This window comes from Eutrigla gurnardus, assembly GCF_963514095.1.
Source record: "Eutrigla gurnardus genome assembly, chromosome: 23".
NCBI lineage: Eukaryota > Metazoa > Chordata > Actinopteri > Perciformes > Triglidae > Eutrigla > Eutrigla gurnardus.
The window spans coordinates 5,890,662-5,908,946 of record NC_139934.1 but is presented as its reverse complement, the minus strand read 5'-3'; the positions used below and the strand labels follow the sequence as shown (position 1 = coordinate 5,908,946).

General features: G+C 42.7%; 3 protein-coding genes across 4 annotated transcripts; 1 reads left to right on the top strand and 2 right to left on the bottom strand.

Moving 5' to 3' along the window:
- Positions 1 to 1,875: 1,875 nt before the first annotated feature.
- On the bottom strand, positions 1,876 to 10,355 carry pik3c3 (phosphatidylinositol 3-kinase, catalytic subunit type 3). Its single transcript, XM_084003409.1, has 25 exons — positions 9,969 to 10,355; positions 8,795 to 8,983; positions 8,417 to 8,560; positions 8,201 to 8,330; positions 7,028 to 7,114; positions 6,674 to 6,769; positions 6,516 to 6,587; positions 6,324 to 6,428; positions 5,830 to 5,922; positions 5,536 to 5,721; positions 5,246 to 5,376; positions 4,778 to 4,859; positions 4,475 to 4,542; positions 4,278 to 4,383; positions 4,062 to 4,178; positions 3,854 to 3,985; positions 3,646 to 3,774; positions 3,491 to 3,560; positions 3,332 to 3,396; positions 3,170 to 3,254; positions 3,002 to 3,076; positions 2,751 to 2,919; positions 2,563 to 2,653; positions 2,336 to 2,461; positions 1,876 to 2,168 (listed from the first exon to the last, which is right to left on the bottom strand). The coding sequence occupies exons 1-25, from the start codon at positions 10,031 to 10,033 to the stop codon at positions 2,154 to 2,156; spliced, it is 2,628 nt and encodes an 875-aa protein (XP_083859535.1). The 5' UTR covers positions 10,034 to 10,355; the 3' UTR covers positions 1,876 to 2,153.
- Positions 10,356 to 11,148: 793 nt separating this feature from the next.
- On the top strand, positions 11,149 to 14,621 carry msmp1 (microseminoprotein, prostate associated 1). 2 transcript variants are annotated; one of them, XM_084003495.1, is made up of 4 exons: positions 11,149 to 11,931; positions 12,950 to 13,333; positions 13,419 to 13,527; positions 13,967 to 14,621. In XM_084003495.1, the coding sequence occupies exons 2-4, from the start codon at positions 13,225 to 13,227 to the stop codon at positions 14,127 to 14,129; spliced, it is 381 nt and encodes a 126-aa protein (XP_083859621.1). In that variant the 5' UTR covers positions 11,149 to 11,931; positions 12,950 to 13,224; the 3' UTR covers positions 14,130 to 14,621. The 2 variants fall into 2 exon arrangements, with proteins under 2 accessions (XP_083859621.1, XP_083859620.1); XM_084003494.1 differs by having other exon boundaries at positions 11,149 to 13,333.
- Positions 14,622 to 14,759: 138 nt separating this feature from the next.
- rgp1 (GP1 homolog, RAB6A GEF complex partner 1) lies at positions 14,760 to 18,095 on the bottom strand. The gene is made up of 9 exons (XM_084003493.1): positions 17,872 to 18,095; positions 17,636 to 17,751; positions 17,035 to 17,168; positions 16,791 to 16,874; positions 16,423 to 16,572; positions 16,187 to 16,333; positions 15,804 to 15,931; positions 15,541 to 15,718; positions 14,760 to 15,250 (listed from the first exon to the last, which is right to left on the bottom strand). The coding sequence occupies exons 2-9, from the start codon at positions 17,749 to 17,751 to the stop codon at positions 15,027 to 15,029; spliced, it is 1,161 nt and encodes a 386-aa protein (XP_083859619.1). The 5' UTR covers positions 17,872 to 18,095; the 3' UTR covers positions 14,760 to 15,026.
- Between the last annotated feature and the right edge of the window lie 190 nt (positions 18,096 to 18,285).

Here is an 18,285-nt window from a genome sequence, read left to right as displayed (position 1 = left end):
AAAAAAAAAAGTCATACTATAGCATGTCGAAAAAAAAAGTGAAAAATCTTCAAAATTCATAAAATGTTGTAAAAATGATTTAAAAGTCATAACATATGCTTGTATATCACGTGTCAATCGAAGTCTGAGTGTAGTGAGTGCAAAAAAGTCATAAAAAGGCTTAGTCATATCCCCCCCCCCTGAAAGAAAGTCATACTATAGCATGTCGAATATTCACGGAAAAAGACAGTCAAAATAAATTCTTGAAAAATTATTAAAACATATTAAAAAGTCATGAAAATCGCTAATATCGCTAGTCGTGCTAAGTCTGAGTGTAGTGAGTCCAAAACAGGCATAAAAAGCCATGGTCAAATTTTTTGGGGAAAAAAAAAGTCATACTATAGCATGTCGAAAAAAAAGTGAAAAATCGACAAAATTCATAAAATGTTGTAAAAATGGTTTAAAAGTCATAACATATGCTTATATATCGCGTGTAAATCAAAGTCTGAGTGTAGTGAGTCCAAAACAGGCATAAAAAGGCTCAGGAATGCGTGCAGGTGGCCTAGTGGTTAGAGTGCATCCCTTTTACCATGTACACATATACGCAGATGAGAGATATATTCTTAAAAAATATTAAAAAGTTATAAAAAACGCTCGTATCGCTTGCCGCGCCAAGTCTGAGTGTAGTAAGTCCAAAACAGGCATAAAAAGCCATGGTCACATTTTTTGGGGAAAAAAAAAGTCATACTATAGCATGTCGAAAAAAAAGTGAAAAATCAACAAAATTCATAAAATGTTGTAAAAATGGTTTAAAAGTCATAACATATGCTTGTATATCGCGTGTCAATCAAAGTCTGAGTGTAGTGAGTCCAAAAAAGTCATAAAAAGCCATGGTTAAATTTTTTGGGAAAAAAAAAAGTAATACTATAGCATGTCGAAAACTCACGAAAAAGTCAGTCAAGATAAATTCGTAAAAAATATCAAAATGTCATGAAAAACACTCGTATCGCTTGTCGCGCCAAGTCTGAGTGTAGTGAGTCCAAAACAGGCATAAAAAGCCATGGTCAAATTTTTTTGGGGAAAAAAAAGTCATACATGTCGAAAAAAAAGTGAAAAATCGACAAAATTCATAAAATGTTGTAAAAATGATTTCAAAGTCATAACATATGCTAGGTGGCCTAGTGGTTAGAGTGCATCCCTTTTACCCATGTACACATATACGCAGATGACTATGGTTCAAATCCCGGCTGGACGTTCTTTGCTTCATGTCACATCCCCCTCTCTTTTTGAAAATACACGAAAAAGTCAGTCAAGATAAATTCATAAAGAATATTAAAATGTCATAAAAATCGCTCGTATCGCCAAGTCTGAGTATAGTGAGTCCAAAACAGGCATAAAAAGCCATGGTCAAATTTTTCGGGGGGGAAAAAAAGTCATACTATAGCATGTCGAAAAAAAAGTGAAAAGTCGACAAAATTCATAAAATGTTGTACAAATGATTTAAAAGTCATAACATATGCTTGTATATCAGTATACAGAGTATTATGGCATTAATTGAGTTTAATAAAATGCATCTGTGACTGCATACAAGACCGTAAATGTCAGAATAGAGAGCAACTTAAGAATCGTGTAGCGTGTGCTTCAATCAAGAGAGCTGACTCGTCTTTCTACGTCTGGCAGGAAATGCTTAGTCACTCGCGCGCTGACTCACCAACCCTCTGGGGGTTGAACTTGTTTCTACCCCCAGCGTTGACCGTACGACCGTCCACAGATGGCCAGCAATGCTCAATTAAGAAACATGCTGCGCGCCATAAAAGCTACATAGCGGCACGTTTTATGGCTTAAATGATGAAAAATACACAAGTAAAGAAAAACGACAAAAAAACGGCCTGCGTGTTCACTTGTATCAACAGTCTTTTATTTGGCCATACATTTCATTCATTCATTTAATAATTAATATACATTATATATATATACACATAAGACAACAAAGACATCCATGTCCTTGTTTAACCATCTTGCAGTAAAGGTTGGCAGTGCATTCTTGGCCTTTTTAACAGTGTCATTGGGTTCCTTCCTTCTCATACACACATGATAGTCAGGTTAGAGCCGCACCATCATCGTGTGTTCCCGCTGCAAGAGTTTGATCCGGTTCAGCCTCGTCTCTCTTCTGCTCATCTGCGCCAGTACTGAGTAGAGACGGGAACAACGTTTCTTAGAATTAACAGAGAGGAGAACTTATCTTTTATACGTGTACGTTCAAAACCCGGTTTATTCCAAACTGATTATTGGTAACATTTAAAATCGACTTTTGGGGTTTAATTATGCGCGTCGTGTTGCGTTCAAGTACACGTACCTGAGCAAACTTGTGTATCTGCTCGACCACAGCAGCAAACAGAGCACCCACGCTCTCGTCAATCAGACTCTGCATGTAGTGGACCGCCTCCTCGTCCGACAGGTCCAACCTGAACTTGTCCTGCACCTGGAGACAAAATGAAGAGGTCCGTTAGAAACATGATTTAATATATATAAAGATAATCCAGATAAATTAAACCCCCATCTACACTCCACTGCGTCTCTTACCTTCTTCACTGTCTTGTCAGGCTCCAAGGCGATGTCAGGAATGTTGGCATCCACCATGAGAGAGAACAGATTCAGGATCAGATTGGAGTATCTGAAGACACGAAGGGAAGAAGGATATCTTATTTTAACGGAGCTGATTCTCCTCTACAAGAAAATGTAGTCATTTCTGTTCCCGTGTGTTTTTTTACCTCCGGAGGTGCAGGAAGGCGGTGTAGCACTGCTTCCTGAACTCCTGGTACTGCTCGCTCTGCATGCCTCCCATCCCCTCCACCATCTCTTTGCTCAGCTTCATGGGCGGAGGCAGCGGTTTGGGGTCTCGACCCAGGATGTAGCCGAAGTCGATGTGGAACAGCTTCCCTGGATGGATGGAGGGAGGAGATAATATCCTGAAACCGCTAAAAGAGGATGTTAATCAAACCCTTTAGGTGTTTTGCCTCACCGGTCTTTGTCAGTAGCAGATTGTCCAAGTGTCTGTCTCCGACTCCGAGGATGTACGTGATGACGCAGTAACCAGCTGGAGGGACGCGGTGAGAGAAGACGTTGATTAGACAGACGTTCATTAGACAGACACACCGGTTGAACGTGCAGCGGTTACTAACGGACTCACCACAGCTCTTGACGTAGGTGTCCATCACCTCCGAGCTGATGCCGTAAGGGCCCTTTTCACTCGGCGCATGCTTCCTGAAGAAGCTCTGTGAAACAAATGAATCAAAGGACGGGTCATGTTTAATTGTCAGCTCAGCCTTGTTGTTTCTATACTTCTACTGACCTGGATGTTGCCTTCAGTAGCCAGGACTTCAGCAACAGGAACCGACTGAACAAACTGCATAAAACCTGGAATAAGAAAATATATACATATTTGTTTTATTGCTCTTTCAGTTACTAAATCTAGTTTCTACCAATCGGGAGATGAGGGGTCATGACTCACCGTGTTTGGTGCTGGTGGCCAATACTTTGTAAGGTGTCAACTTCAGGTCCAAATTCTCCTTCCTCAACAGCTAGAAACCCCAAAACATTTTACAACATTACACAAAGAGCTCACACAGATAATGAATATTTATATAAGTGCCAGAGTATTCCTACTTTGTCCATGAGTGAGATGATCTGAAGGATGAGCTGGTCCTGCCTCAGATCGTCTCCGTGTTTGAAGATAACCGGGTACATGGCTCCATCCTCAGCCTTGAAGATCAGCTTGGCTGGCATCAGAGCGCTCTGACACACACAAACGGATACAGGAATGAGGAACAACGCGTCGAACAGATGATGAAGTGATGATTTACTCTCTCTGTACCTTGAAGAGCGTGGCCGTGTCGGGGACGATGCCTCTGATCCGGATCTGAGGCTCCAGGGGAAGAGGGATCGGCTCGATCTCGGAGAGATTCACCTTCTCGTTGTCGGCCAGCAGAGCCTGCAGCCGCTCCGTCTGCCGACACATGGGTGGGCGGTTAACAGCAGGGCTCAGTGTGCTGTATGTGCATGTGCAGGGATTCTGTCGTTACCTTCTTCTTGCGGTTTCCGCTCTCCCTCTGTACGGCTTTCATCAGCTGCACCAGTCTGTCTACAAACGTCTGCTGGGCAGCCAACAGCGAGCGCATCACCCTCACGCTCTTATCACCCTGGAGGGACGAGGAAACACATATATATGTTGTATTTCAACGTCCTGCAGAGCCTTTACAGACGATACTACTGTGGACTAAAGGACTAGTACAACGTACCTTGAGTAGAGCCTGACTGAACCTCCTCATGACGTTGAGATACATGGCGTGGGTCTTAGGATCTCTCTGCTGGGTGTCCTGGTCCTCACACTCCACGATCACATACCTTCACACACAGGTTTTACAGACAGATTAATATGAACACAGGGATATATATTCAGAAATAATGACCCAAGCAGATTCCATCTACTACTCACCAATACAAATAGTTGGCAAGTGTGGAGTTCTTGCAAGCACGGGAGATGAGAAATGTGCACAAGTCTTGCTATAATGAGAAACAGACACAATAATACATATTTATGCCAGGCTGAAACTAAAAGATTGTGGAGTTTTTTAGCCCTGATTGTCTTCTGGAACAGCAAAACAACTGAAAGCGATGACACAATACTGTGTTTCTGACTTCCTGGTGTTTTTCCATACAGATTACATCTGAATGCCCCAATTTTTTACATTTCTTTCCTGCTTTACTTTCATATTCAGGGACATTCTGACTTCCTTACCTCATGAGTCTCACTGTCGGCTCCTTCCTTGCCTTTCTGTGTGGCAGCGGAGAGTCCAGATGAGCCCGACAGGATCTGGGAACTACACAAGGAGGAAGAACATCATGAGCACTTTGACTTCGACTTGATGAGACGGTGTGTTCGATATCAACTGTTTTGGAGTGTCTCTGCCTCTGAATTCTGGCCGGGGTTCTACAGAGTCACGCCAGCAAAATCGCAGCGTTCATTACGGCTTCTGAAAGGAAAATAATCAAATTCCACAAAGCAGCAAATACTTTCCCAACCAGGGAGAATTTCTGAGGTTAATTTAGATCGAGGCACTAAAAACAAAAACAGGGGGGAAAAAAATCATTATATTTTTATCGAGTGACCACGACAGAACGTCTGCGTGTGCCTTGCGTCCGTCAAAACTGCTGGTAGAGCCGATTTATTTATGATCCAGTTCTAAGGTCTCATCCAAGTACTGACCTGTCCAGTGCGGCGTCGTCTGAAAGTCCCTGGCTGTCTCTCCTGCTGCCTGGCTCAAGGCCTCCCTGAATGTCACTGAAGTTCTCATACTTCAGCGCCTGGACCAGCTGGAGGAGATACATCAGCAGGTCCTACAGACACAGGAAGAATAAAGGAGATTATTTCCAAAGTGGTTCATATTTTGCATTTAGTATAGGATAGTAAACTTTGGAATAAAGCTTTATATCAGGAGTTCTATCCCACGGATAGTCATCATCCACCCACACACTTTACACTCATCGTACGCCTACCTCATCATCTGCCTGCTGCAGTCGTGCCACGGCGTAGCGTCTGACGGTGGGGTTGGTGAACTGGGAGGACAGCAGCTCCAGGGAGTCCTCCACATCCATTGGCCTCCACTTCCCCAGGAGCTCCAGAGCCTGCTTGGCCTCCTGGGGCAGATCCCAGTTCACACATTTGAGGAACTTTGTCAGGGCCTGCAGCAAGAGGAAGAGGAAGAGGAGGAGGAGGAGGAGGAGGAGGATTGAGGAACCTGAACAGACTTGGGGATGGATGGTGGAGCAGGATACAGGAGACACACCCACCTTCTCCTGCGTGGTGAGGTAGTATCTGAACTTCCACACCAGGTCCTGTTCTTCAGAGCTCAGCTGCTTGGTTGGAGGGTAGCTCACGATGATCTGTTGGTGCGTAAAGATCAAACCAGTGTCAGATTTATAAAAGCAGACATGTGTATCTGTGTTAAAACAGTTTGTTCTGGGCTGGGTTATATTCAAAGCATCTGTAACTTTCACTGTAAAGGCGGAGCCAGATCTGTTAATTCAACCATGTAATCATCAGAGGTACTGCTGGAGAGCTTAGTAGTCGATTTAATAACTGTGCTGTTTCTCGACTTTTCAAGGATTTCATGCAAATTCAATATCATTTTTCTTTTATTTAATAGAAGTAGATTCACTTAGTTCTGGTGGCGTAGCACTATGCGTGACTATCGGCTCTTTAAAGATAGATGCTACTTAAGTATCCGCGGTAAGATTTGATTATGTGTGGACCCGACATGAAGAGGAAAGCCCTCGTGACTTACGTTGAGCTGGTCACGCGTGGCGGCGTTGGGCTTCAGGTCGTGATCCGAGGGCCCGCTGCGGAGGCTACGGGCCAGTTTGTGATGCTTGCTCTCAACCAGGTTCTCCTGTAGGAAAGATCATGGAGTGAGAAATCCTGCATAGAAAGATAAGATATGTCTCTACAATGTGTGTGTGTGTGTGTGTCCTCTCACCATCCCCATCTGTGGGTCAGGAACCTTGACGATGTCACAGCTGGTAAGAACAGGTGATGAGTCGTCTCCATCCTGAGAGGAAAGACACCGATCAGCTGGGACCTCTTCCCGTGTCATTGAACACACCTCGTTATATATATTTAAGTGTGTGAAAATACCTTTTCGTAATACACAATGCTGTATTCCTTGTCATTGGTTTTGACTCGGGGAAACTCCACCATGAGGTACATGAAGTTAGAGCTGCGTTTCTCACTCTGCAGAAACATGCATGAAGAAAACGATGATTGGACTCAAAAGACAACAAATAGGAAAAGACTTTTCCAAGACGTTTCACTAAAAAAACACTAAAGTCAAGCTCATGTGGAAAGGTCAGGGGATCAATACGAGTCGTCCTCTGATAAAAAATGTCATGGCCATCCATCAAATAGTTGTTGTTATATTTCAGTCTGAAACAAAGTGACCTTTTCCACGGCAGGAAATAAAAACATCACAGTCCTGCCGAAGCCACTCACCTCATTGATCATCTCAATCTCTCTGAAGGTCAGACGGTCCAGCCAGTCCACCTTCACCATGTGACCCTGTCGATGGGCCTTCGTCAGCTGGATGGAGAGAGAACGTGAAAAAGATGGGAGGAGAGAGAGAAAAGAGTTGACTAAAATACCAAAGAAATGCAGAGGTTGATGTTCTGTTGCAGCAGAACCGGTCACAGCATGGTGGCTGATGTGCAAACAGCTCCACCAATCATGCACCAATCCAGCAGCCAATCGAGTGTCTCCGGTGTCACACACACACACACACACACACACACACACACACACACACACACACACACACACACAGCAGCCAATCCACTCATCAGTCAGTGTGGGTTTCAGAAATGTAAGCACACACTTGGCCACGAACAGGAAGCCCACAACTCAGCTGGTTAGAATTAGTACTCACTCTTTAAAACAACATATGAACTGGTAGAAAAAAACTTCAAGTCAACTTCACTCAGGATTAATAAAACATGTAGCAATCAATTAATCTATTCTATTCATTAAATCATGAAAGATCCAATCAGATGATGTTAAAACTAAATGTCCCTGATGCCCTGCCCTTAATATGCCAAAAAAGCTGCAACAAATTGACAAATTAATGTTCAAAAACATGCAGACACACAAACTACACGATCCTACTGCAACAGCAGAAAACCTAAGAAGAACACAGCCGTTACGCCTTGGTTTCCCCACACAGAACAATGCAAAGTGTTCAGGGGTTTAACAGATGGAGGAAGATTTATTTTTACATTCAATCAAAGATCTGAAATTTCCCGACACACCATGAATTGTTCTCATGTGGAAATACTTATTTAAAGACGTGATTTGCAAAAACATTTGGAGCAAGGCCTTCTTCACACACACACACACACACACACACACACACACACACACACATTCTGCATTGCCAACACTAACTCCTCCCCTCGTACTCACATCACCGAGTACCTCCAGGTCAGGGCCCTGGAATAGATGATGGTTTAGACACGACTTCATGAGAACACACACAATGTTCCTTCCCTCAATCTTTCCCTTATCCTTCCTTACAGTCACACACACACACAAAAACCACACCACTAAACACTCGTCCCAATGCTGAACCCTGTGTTCCTGTCCCCACACACACACACACACACAGTACCGTACCTTTGCAAGCCGGCCCATCTGGTCCTCTGTCAGGCTGCTGCTGGTGCGTCCTGGTGTGGTGGTGGGCTCTCCTCCATCACCCTCCACACCCGGCCAAACCTTCAGGTCATGCATGCCTTGCCGGAACATACTAGAAGGAGGCAGAAGCGCAGCAGTGAGGTGAAGGTAGCAAAACACAGAGCGTTGCACAGAACAGAATCGCATGATTTGACTCACCCATATTTGCCAAACAGGGTGACAGTGGTCCCCCCAACAGGAACGGCCTTGCCGGGCCCATAGATGTCCCACACCGTCAGAGCAACCTGGGCACTTTGGGGGAGGTCGGGGTACTTGACTGGCAGTCGCAGCCACTCGTTCCAGCTGCACAGGACAGCAGGAGAGGACAGAGAGGGAAGAGACAGGTCTGAGGACACTGAAACTACACAAGGAGGATTTACTAATATTGTGTCTTTTCAGCTCTGAGGGTAAAATAAATACATAGGCCACACTGAGGGAGATGGTTTTTGATGGTAAAACATATTCTTGGGGGGTATCTCCTTCACTAATGACTGAAAAGAGGAGAAAACACACAGAAAGAGACAGTTTGGTTCTCACTTCCAACGTGTGCTGAAGGCTTTGTACGAGGTGCGGACCGGCAGGGCGAGAGGTTTCCCTTCAGCAAACACCTGACAGGTGACGTAAAGGTCCGAGCAGTTCTCCTGGTAGAGGCCGGAGAAGCGCAGCATGGGGTCTTCCAGCAGGGCTTTGTAGCTCTTCTGCTCCCGTTTCCCCTCCAAACTGCCTCTGGAACGGGCAGGAAACAAAGATGCTGTTTGATGATGTCATCAAGAGTTTCCTTGAACACAACTTTTACAGCTGATTTAATTACAGATTTAAAAAAGGGTTAAAGACTGTGATGATATAGAAAATGTGATTACAACTTTAAAATAGGATGTTTTTCTTTCTTTGCTTAACACTTTAATATAAATATGACAAATATGTAACACATTTCCATAGATTACACTGCATGCGTAAAGGAAGTTTATAGGCGTTTCATTAAAATTGAGATGAGAGAGAAAACCCGGACAGTTCACATGGCTGCTTCATTAACGAGATAATTATAATGCAATAATTAGATTCATGAGCTGTGCACATGGTATTAATAAAGAGACATCTCTGCTTTCAGACGAAGATTCCTGACCAGAAATATCTCACTCACTTAGTCACGGTGAAGAAATGTTTCTGCACTTATATTATAGAACTTTAATGTCCCAACAGGTCAGAAACATTGGTTTTCTGTTAAATTAGGATATGTATTTCCAATTATTTAGTAAATTATTATCTCCATTTATCTATAAAATGGTTCAATGTACTTGTTTTATCAGCTCATATGTCCACAGTATACTGTATATCATAGGGATCCAGCAAATTATTATATTTTTGGCTTTATTAATGGTATAATCAATAATTAAAGTTGTTGGTTGTTAATTTTCTGACTGATTAATTGACCATCTGTTTCAGTAGAAAGTTAGACTACATCTGTCTGAGGTATTTAATGATAAATGTGACATTTACTCGACTGTTTGACTCGATATACAGTCTGTTTGGAGATTTAAAGTAATAAATACAGACAGACGGACAGACAGACAGATAGGAGACAAACCGTTCAAACTGACACATGCGCGCGCACACACACGTTAGCAAAGATAGCAAGCATCCTGTCAGGGTCACAAGATAAGATTAGTTCCGCCCGTCGACCAAAATGTACATATTTGAGTGCAACACTTACATCTTAAGTTGAACGTTGATGTCCAGGTCACAGCTGTAAACATAGTTGAATTTATCAGTGTCCATCTTCCGACGGGGACACACCAAACTTTAGACAAAGACCGGAGGACTTCCACATGAAATCCCGGACGGTTTGTACGAGACTTTAGTGAGCAGTTGGGGTTCGCGACAAGGCCTCGGCTCGCCACAAAAACACTCCCCCGGAACCCTGTTTACAGCTAACTGCTCACACGGACACGCTACCTTATCGGTCCGTTGCGGAAGTTTAAAAAAAATATGACTTTGAGAAACAGCATTCACGGCAAAGACATTATTTTAACGGCTGTCTCGCCGGGGCATGATTTGATGTTTTCGATAGCTGCACAACAACAGAGCATCAGCCAATATCCACAGCCAGGCTAAAGTAGTCGATCCTCGATGCAGCGCGATTGGTAAACCAGAGCAGTCGATCGATGAACCATACCTTTATTTGTCGAGTCTGATTGAACCAAAGAGGAAGTGGCAAATGGGGCGGGGTTAACGGCATCCGTATTAAAGCGACAGTGTAGATGTTGACAAAGCGTTACTTAAGCTGCAGAAATCATAGACGTATAAAGAGATTACTATACATGATTATTATTAATATTATTAACTTATTACAACAATATGTAAAAAAAAACATTTATGTTATGTTATGTAAAATGTTACAAAAATGTTTATATATATATAAACTCGTAAAAAAATTTTTATATATATATATATAAAATGTTAAAAAATATTTATATATATATATATAAAATGTTAAAAAAAAAATATATATATATATATAAACTCGTAAAAAATATATATAAATATTTTTAATATATTGATTATATAATATATTATTAATCAATATTAATTCATATTCATTATATATTTAATAACAATGGAAGTATGTATTTTTCTCATTTAAATTGTTAAAATTGTTGATTGGATGGGATTTATTCATTTATTAATAGGCTATAGTGATAGTAATAGCAAGTCACGCATAGATATTTTTATTGTAACAGACAATACAATAGCCTCTTTTCCACTCACATAACTTGAATGTGAAGTTATACATTTTTGCATGTAACAAAAAGTACAACTATGTATGTTTTCTGCAATTAACATACAGTCATAGAAATATGTAGATTAATTATATTAAAGAAGAACAGTTCACCAGTATGAGTTTACTGCCCTCTCTGGTTGCAGTTTGTCTATATGGAAGGTATTTATTGACAACAAAGAGGTCCCAAGCCCTCAATGACAGCCTCTGGGAGTTTCAACAGAAAATTCCTCCCCAATTAAAATGCACTTGTCACCAATTAAGTGCACATCCGTGAAGGGCAGCAGGCGTGTGACGGGAAAATCCTCGTCTTTTGTTTTGATGAGATCCTCCCTCGTCATCGACGCTGACGACAACCCGTTGTCTATTCAGGGTGTGAACCCGTCGTCAGGGTATTGTACGGGACCCACAGGCTCTGAAGAGGTCAACACCACCCGGGTCGAAACTCATGGAAGAACATCTGCCATTTAAACAACTACCATCCTCTGAAGCAGCATTTGAAGGAGGAAATCCACCTCTGACGTAATCTAACCATCTCTGCTCCCAGGTGTTATTGTCGTTTACGGCTACCTGCATGTTTCTCATAACGAGAACAGTACTTGAACTGCACCAAGTCTCCATCGCAACCGTGTACGGCTAGAGAGAGGCAACTGTGAGTCATACGAATGAATGAACAGCACCCCCGGCTGATGTGGGAGGCCTATCAACACTCTCCAACTACTGTTGGGGTACAAGAGCAAAGGCACGATGTTGCACCACGTTACGAGGCCCCGGGGCCTCCTGTGAGAGGCTTTGAGAGGATTTTTCCTATGATCTCGCACCTCAGACAGCAAACAACTGGAAGAAGATGAGCTAATGTTTTGTTGGCCCAGGCAGCAATACTGAGATGCATTGTCAGGTCAGATCATATTTTATATTTTTAATACTGCAAAGGAATTCACATGCATTGAAATCAAGGATGTATAGGCAACATGTGTGCAAGCACATGTGTTTTTAGTAATTACTTAGTAAATAGATGGGAAACAAATACTGGCAAACGTATTTTAAATGTAAAAAAAAAAAAAAAACATTCCATATTTTTCTCAAAGTCCACTTTTCCTGAAGGCTCCAGAAAAAACCCACAGTGAATCATTGCCTCCACAAACTTCTAGTCAACATCTTCTGATCAACTTCTGTTAAAAATGTGTTTTATTTAGTACTTTTTTCTCTGCCATATTCTATGTTTTCCAATTGTTTATAAATACTTATATAATCATAAAAACCTAATACTGTCTGATAATATTTGTCCTCTAATATCAGTTCAGCTCGACTACAAAACGGTTGAATATATGATATTAAATCTAATACATAAATATTAAGTCTTTAAACGTGTGTTCTTCTCCATGTCCATCATACCTTTGGGGTCGGACGACCTCATGAGGTCAGAGACCAGAGTTAACGACGTGACATCATCAATATGAGGTCATTCCGCCGAGGTAGACGGGGGTCAGATGTTACAGCTGTGTGTGTGTGCAGATTAGTGTGTATGAACATATAGATTTGTGAGGAATTAAAGGAAAAATCAACAATGTCTTTGAACTCTACTGGAGGGATGAACATCATTCTTCTAAAAGAAAGACACTGTAGTTTGTCAGCACTCTGGCTAAATCATCTGGACTTCTATATTTTGAGTCTAGAAATGTGATTTATGGATTTCAGTGGATGCTATGTGTTTTACATGTGCATTAGTCACATCTTCAGTTTCTGGACAGCACTCTGGCCAACGAAACCATACGAGAGCCTGAATGCTGATGAATCATGTTTCATAATTCCATCCCGTCCCTCTCCCTCTCGTTTCCTCCTACTCTCCTTGGACACCAACTCTCTTTCTCTCCCTGCCCTCCTTCTCACCTCTCTCCTACCCTTCCCTCTCTTAGTCACCGCATGGATGTGTCATTGTTTCTATCACTTTAGAGGTTCATGCCCGCTGAAGCGCAACGAGGTGATCTCCGGAGTGCCAAAGCAGCGCCAAGATCTCTGGACCACCACCTCCTGATTCCCCGATGGATGGCACGGCGGACACCTTCTTCAGCCAGGCCTGTGGACCACGTGACGCCGCTTGACCACACCTCCACGCCATGGTCGTAAAGCCCCCAGGATGTATAAATAAGGGAGTACAACGAGAAGAGGAACCACAATCTGACCAGACCAGATGAAGATGGAGCTCGCTGGGGTTAACTGGGTGCTTGCAGCTGCAGGGTTTCTTCTGTGGACCAGCGGTGGATCCGCTGCACCCACTGTGTGCCACTTAGACTCCAGAGGTGAGATCCCATGCTCTAAATTCTTATGTGGACTTCATCTCCATTCTATCTAAGCTGATTTTCTGACCGCGTCGTGTTGTTCCAGCGCTGTGTGAGTTCGAGGGGAGTCACTACTCGCTGGGTGAGACTTGGATGGACAACGCTTGTATGCAGTGCACCTGTCTGCACCCGGTCGGTGTCGGTTGCTGCGAGACGTGAGTACACAAACAAGCCGTGGGGTTTGGTGTCCAGATGTTAACGCACTGCAGCTAGAGAGCTTCAGAGAGACTGAACAAAATAGTAAATGTAACTGAAATCATGGTGGATCTCAGCTGTCTTCATGGGGAAATCTGTGGCAGTGTTTGAGTATTCAGGCTCTTTACTTGAGTAAATGTAATACCACGTTCCAAAAAATACTCAATACTACTTTTTAAAAGTAGTAAAAGTGTTTTATTACTGTGTTATTACTTCTGATGTGAACAGCACTTTAATGTTGTAGCTCAGTGGTACTATTTTATATACTTGGGATGCATTTGTCCAGCTCCATAACCTGCAACCTGTTGATGTTCCAACCGTGCATGGAGTTCATTAGAAAGATGTGTTTTTTGAAGCCATGAGTGCTGCAGTCTCCTCCTTTACCTTGCATCTGTCCAGGGTGCATCGGCCGGTGGATTTCCCTGCGTGGTGCGAGGTGCGGGTGGAGCCGGTGACTTGCAAAGCGTCCCTGGTCCAGGCGGCCGACCCCCGGTTGCCCTGCTTCCCAGGTGACGACATCAACGACCCCAGTCACGGATCTCTGCAGCAGCAGCTCGGGTAGAAAACCGCTCAGACCAGCAACTATCTGTTCAATCGCTGCCTGTAAAACTCAATACTCACTACAGTTAAATACCAGTAACCCTTTTCTACACATACTGTACTAATATAAGATTTCAACAGCATCTGTACTTTTTGGATTGTATTATCGATGGAAGAAATGTGAATGAAGTGTGTCTGTGAAAATATATTTAAGTAGAAAAACTCCAGCAGAGAATATTTTTAACAGCCCACCAAATGATGTTCCACATTAAGACATTTAGGAAGGTTTAGGCATTAATCATCTTTACAAAGAATTTCATTTTCAGTATGTATGGAATTAGTTATTAAAATAAGCTTCGTCTTTAATTAATCCAATTATTTACCTATTGTGTATTATGGTGTACTTTTATATAAATATGATTTTCTGTTGGATTTGACCTGGTCTCTGCTGTAACTCATTTACCTACAAATAAAAATCTTGTTTAAGAAGAAGAAACAATGTTGAAGTTTGTGACTTCCTCACATGAAATCTATTATATTTAAATCACACATAATTATGTTTCTCTTGTGGTATTTACATCTTAATACAGCCTTTGCTCAAGCAAGAAAAAAATAATAAAACAATTTAAAAAAAGAGTAAAGGAATCAAAAATGGAATACAGAGATGCAGATCTCTGAAAAAAAGTGTATTTCAAGTTAAGATGCACTGCAAAATGCATACAGTAAAAGCTAAAACATAGGTTGCATAATATACATATGGAATTCATCACTGGCTTTGCATAAACAATGGAAGCAACAAAAAAATAACTCCTTTGTTCGTGAGCTGTGCACCTCTGTCCTCATCGGGAAAGAAAAATAAAAACGTCTCACGCACACAGAAAACAACAATAACTCGTTCACCATCTCACACACACGACAGTCAGATATTGATGCTGTTGGTCCCTGAAAAGTGGGACATGTAGGACGCCAGCGCCGGGTTGGTGGGCAACACTTTGATAGGCAGGTCCCAGCTGAAGGTGTCCACGTCCACATGCTCCGCCCCCGCCCAAACGGTGACCTCCGATTGGTTCTGCAGCACCGTGGGCGGTTCCATCGGCTCCCGGGCGGTGACGAATTCAAAGTGAAGGCGCCACCTCAGCATCACTGTTGAAGGAGAGTCAGAATGTGGGTTGATCTATTGACGTGTGATTAATAAGTTCTCCCATGTTGTGGAGAGGAGTTTGTTACATTAATAACAATAAAAATATGAGTCCAAACAACAAAAATAGAGTCTGAAATTTCATGTTTGACCAAAAAAGGAATTACATAAGGAACTTCTGCCTCATTAGGCCAATGAGTCATATTTAAACACTAGGAGAAAATATAAATGCAATCATGATTGCAAGCAAAGAAAAATGTGTTGTCTGAAAAGTCACTTCCTGTTGCTGACTGACCTATGTCTGTGCTGAAACCCGGCGTGACGTTGAGGGGGATGGGGAGAGAGAAATGGCTGGAGGCGGTGTGGAGGCAGGACTCCATGTGTCGGCCGTGTCCAGTCACGCTGATGACCTGTCCGGGCCGCCGCTGGTAGTGCTGCTGGATCTCCTCCTCGTTCTGAAGGCTCACTGAATACTGGAAAACATTAAAAAAAAACACGGGATGTTAGAATGAAGACTTTAAATGACCGAACGTACAAACACAAGAACAGAAAACACACCTGCAGGCAGGGGATGTCTCCCTCTGAGAAGTTGAACGTGCCGATGATGTCCTCCCCGAGTCTGTAAACGGTCTTGAAGATGCAGAACTTTGCCACTTTCCCACGCATATTGGTGATATTGAACATGTCTGGAGAAGAAAAACGGAGCACACGAGTCAAATGTGGACATGCAAATAAAAAATGTGGAAAATATCATTCAGATAAACTACGGTTTGTGTAGTTTACATAGATGTTTTCATCCATTTCAGTACATGTTCATATGATCTATGTCTTTTAATGACACGGATGTACAAATTAAGCTAGTGAGGAAACACTTAATTCACAATTTGCTTTACAATGCTTTGAACTACAGCGAGGAGCAGCGAGACAGAGCGGCGACTCACGGGGGCAGCGTCTGGAGGTGTTGACCATCAGCATGTCCAATGCTCTCTCCAGAGGCCGAGCGTCCCTGCGGCTCGCTTCCTCTTCCTCCAGAAATGGGTTGGAGGGGGAGACCTCCTCGTCCAGGGGAAACGGAGGCTCCGGCATGCCTAGGATAGACAGGAAAGTGTTATTAATCAAGATTTCTCAGTGTGCTAGAAGTCAAATAACATCTAAATAACTGTAATTTCCATCTCACCTTGCAGGACCAGCACTCTGAAAGGAACTCTGAGCAGTTTGATAGGAGAGTTGACCCTCTGGCAGCCGATGGTCAGTTTGTAGACGTACTTCACCGCCTGACCACGAAAACTAGGAGGACCATCTATGGGTACGACCTCGCTGTATGAGTCTGTGGGAGAGTGTGTACGCATGTCAGACTGTTTGAATCACACAAATATAAATGTTGAATGAGGATTTGGGGATAAAAACAGGATATGAAAGATTGAAAATGTCTATAAAGTAAAACGTCAGTGAGGTTTTCACTTCTTCTTTTAAAAAATAGTATTCATGCATCATCGTTTCTGAACGAGTAGGATAAACATGTTTTGAAATGTTTTTCACACATACAGGTTTTGCTCTCCCCAGGGTCCAGGCGTAGGTCACAGAATAGTATCTTAGGTGGTGTGTCCAGCACACACTGACCTCGCTCTCCTGTAGAAGGAAGGGATTCGTCTTGATGTGATTCCAGGCATTTTACACATGAAGCAATAAGGCTATTAAAACAATGCAAATAATATCCAGAACACACACTTCATTTAAATACACTTCAATGAATGTTTTCGGGATGGAAGATCTTGATTCTCCCACTAACCTCTGCTTGGAATGAGCACCGTGTTGCTCTCAGCCTGCACATCCTGTTTGTTGCCCTGGGCCGGCAGGGCCACTCGTGACTCACTGGCATGAAACTGGCAGTGGATCTGGGCACTGGCCCATGCCAGCATCTCACTGAGACACAGTCAGAAAAAACACAAGGGTTACCCGATGGCTTTCACATGGGTGAATGCTTGAGTGATTGATTCAAGTTTCCTGTGTCACATGACCTCAGTCCACATGGGGTTTACAAGCCACACAAGACAGCCAAGAGGATTGTGTAAAAACAGTCTTAACAACTAAACTTTTGTTTGCATACTTTGCATACATATTTAATTGTTATGTACAAAAAAACAATGCAAATTCTCATCAGCTTCCTCAACAATACCAAGAAAAACCAGAATGCTGTTTTCCATGAATATCTTAATATCTGCCCACATGAATTCCCCAGTATTGGGATACACAATAATCATATAAAATATATTTAGCACACTGTTTAGTAACCTTTGCTGATGTGTGTGTATTCAACAGGCAGACGTTGGTATTTTATGTGTATGTTCTGGTCTGTGGTCAGCGGAGAGGTAAGAGGAGTTGGATCCTACCAGCTGGCAGAGGTGGACAGGTGGGACATCGGGTTGGTGAATGTTATGAGACACTCCAGGAGCTCCCCGGCCAGAAACACGGGGCCTCGGGCCATGGAGGCCACCACCTCGATCATCTGTAACGCCACACAACAAACGTGAACGTCACGTCGCCGCATTAAGCGTCAAATCACTTCTATGGGGAATAAAATGCAACAGGCATCCGATTTAAGTTTAAATGTTTCGTATACACATACCGCTACAAGCTAGTCCGACTGAAGACACACAAGTTAACTTGTTTGCTAGCTAATGCCCGCCGTCTTACGGCTCATTTAAAAACATAACATGGCCTCAAAAGTTACGGCGGAATTACAACGGCGTTGTCTTAAAGTGACTTCTCGAATAAAACGACACACAATTTGACTTTCTTTCCAGAAGAACTAGGCATCGCGTATCTGGTGAGCTAGCATTCCAGCTGCAGTAAACAACAATTCGATATCCGCTCGCTGCACGACCAGTCGCGAACCAAGGGGAAATAAAACAACTACATAATAGCAACGAGTATCGTTAAAAGACCGATGTCATTACGTATTTGTTATGTTAAATATATTGATAGTATTATCATCGTTAAAACATTTGTTTAGTGAATAAAACTGGCAGTGTAGAAACGC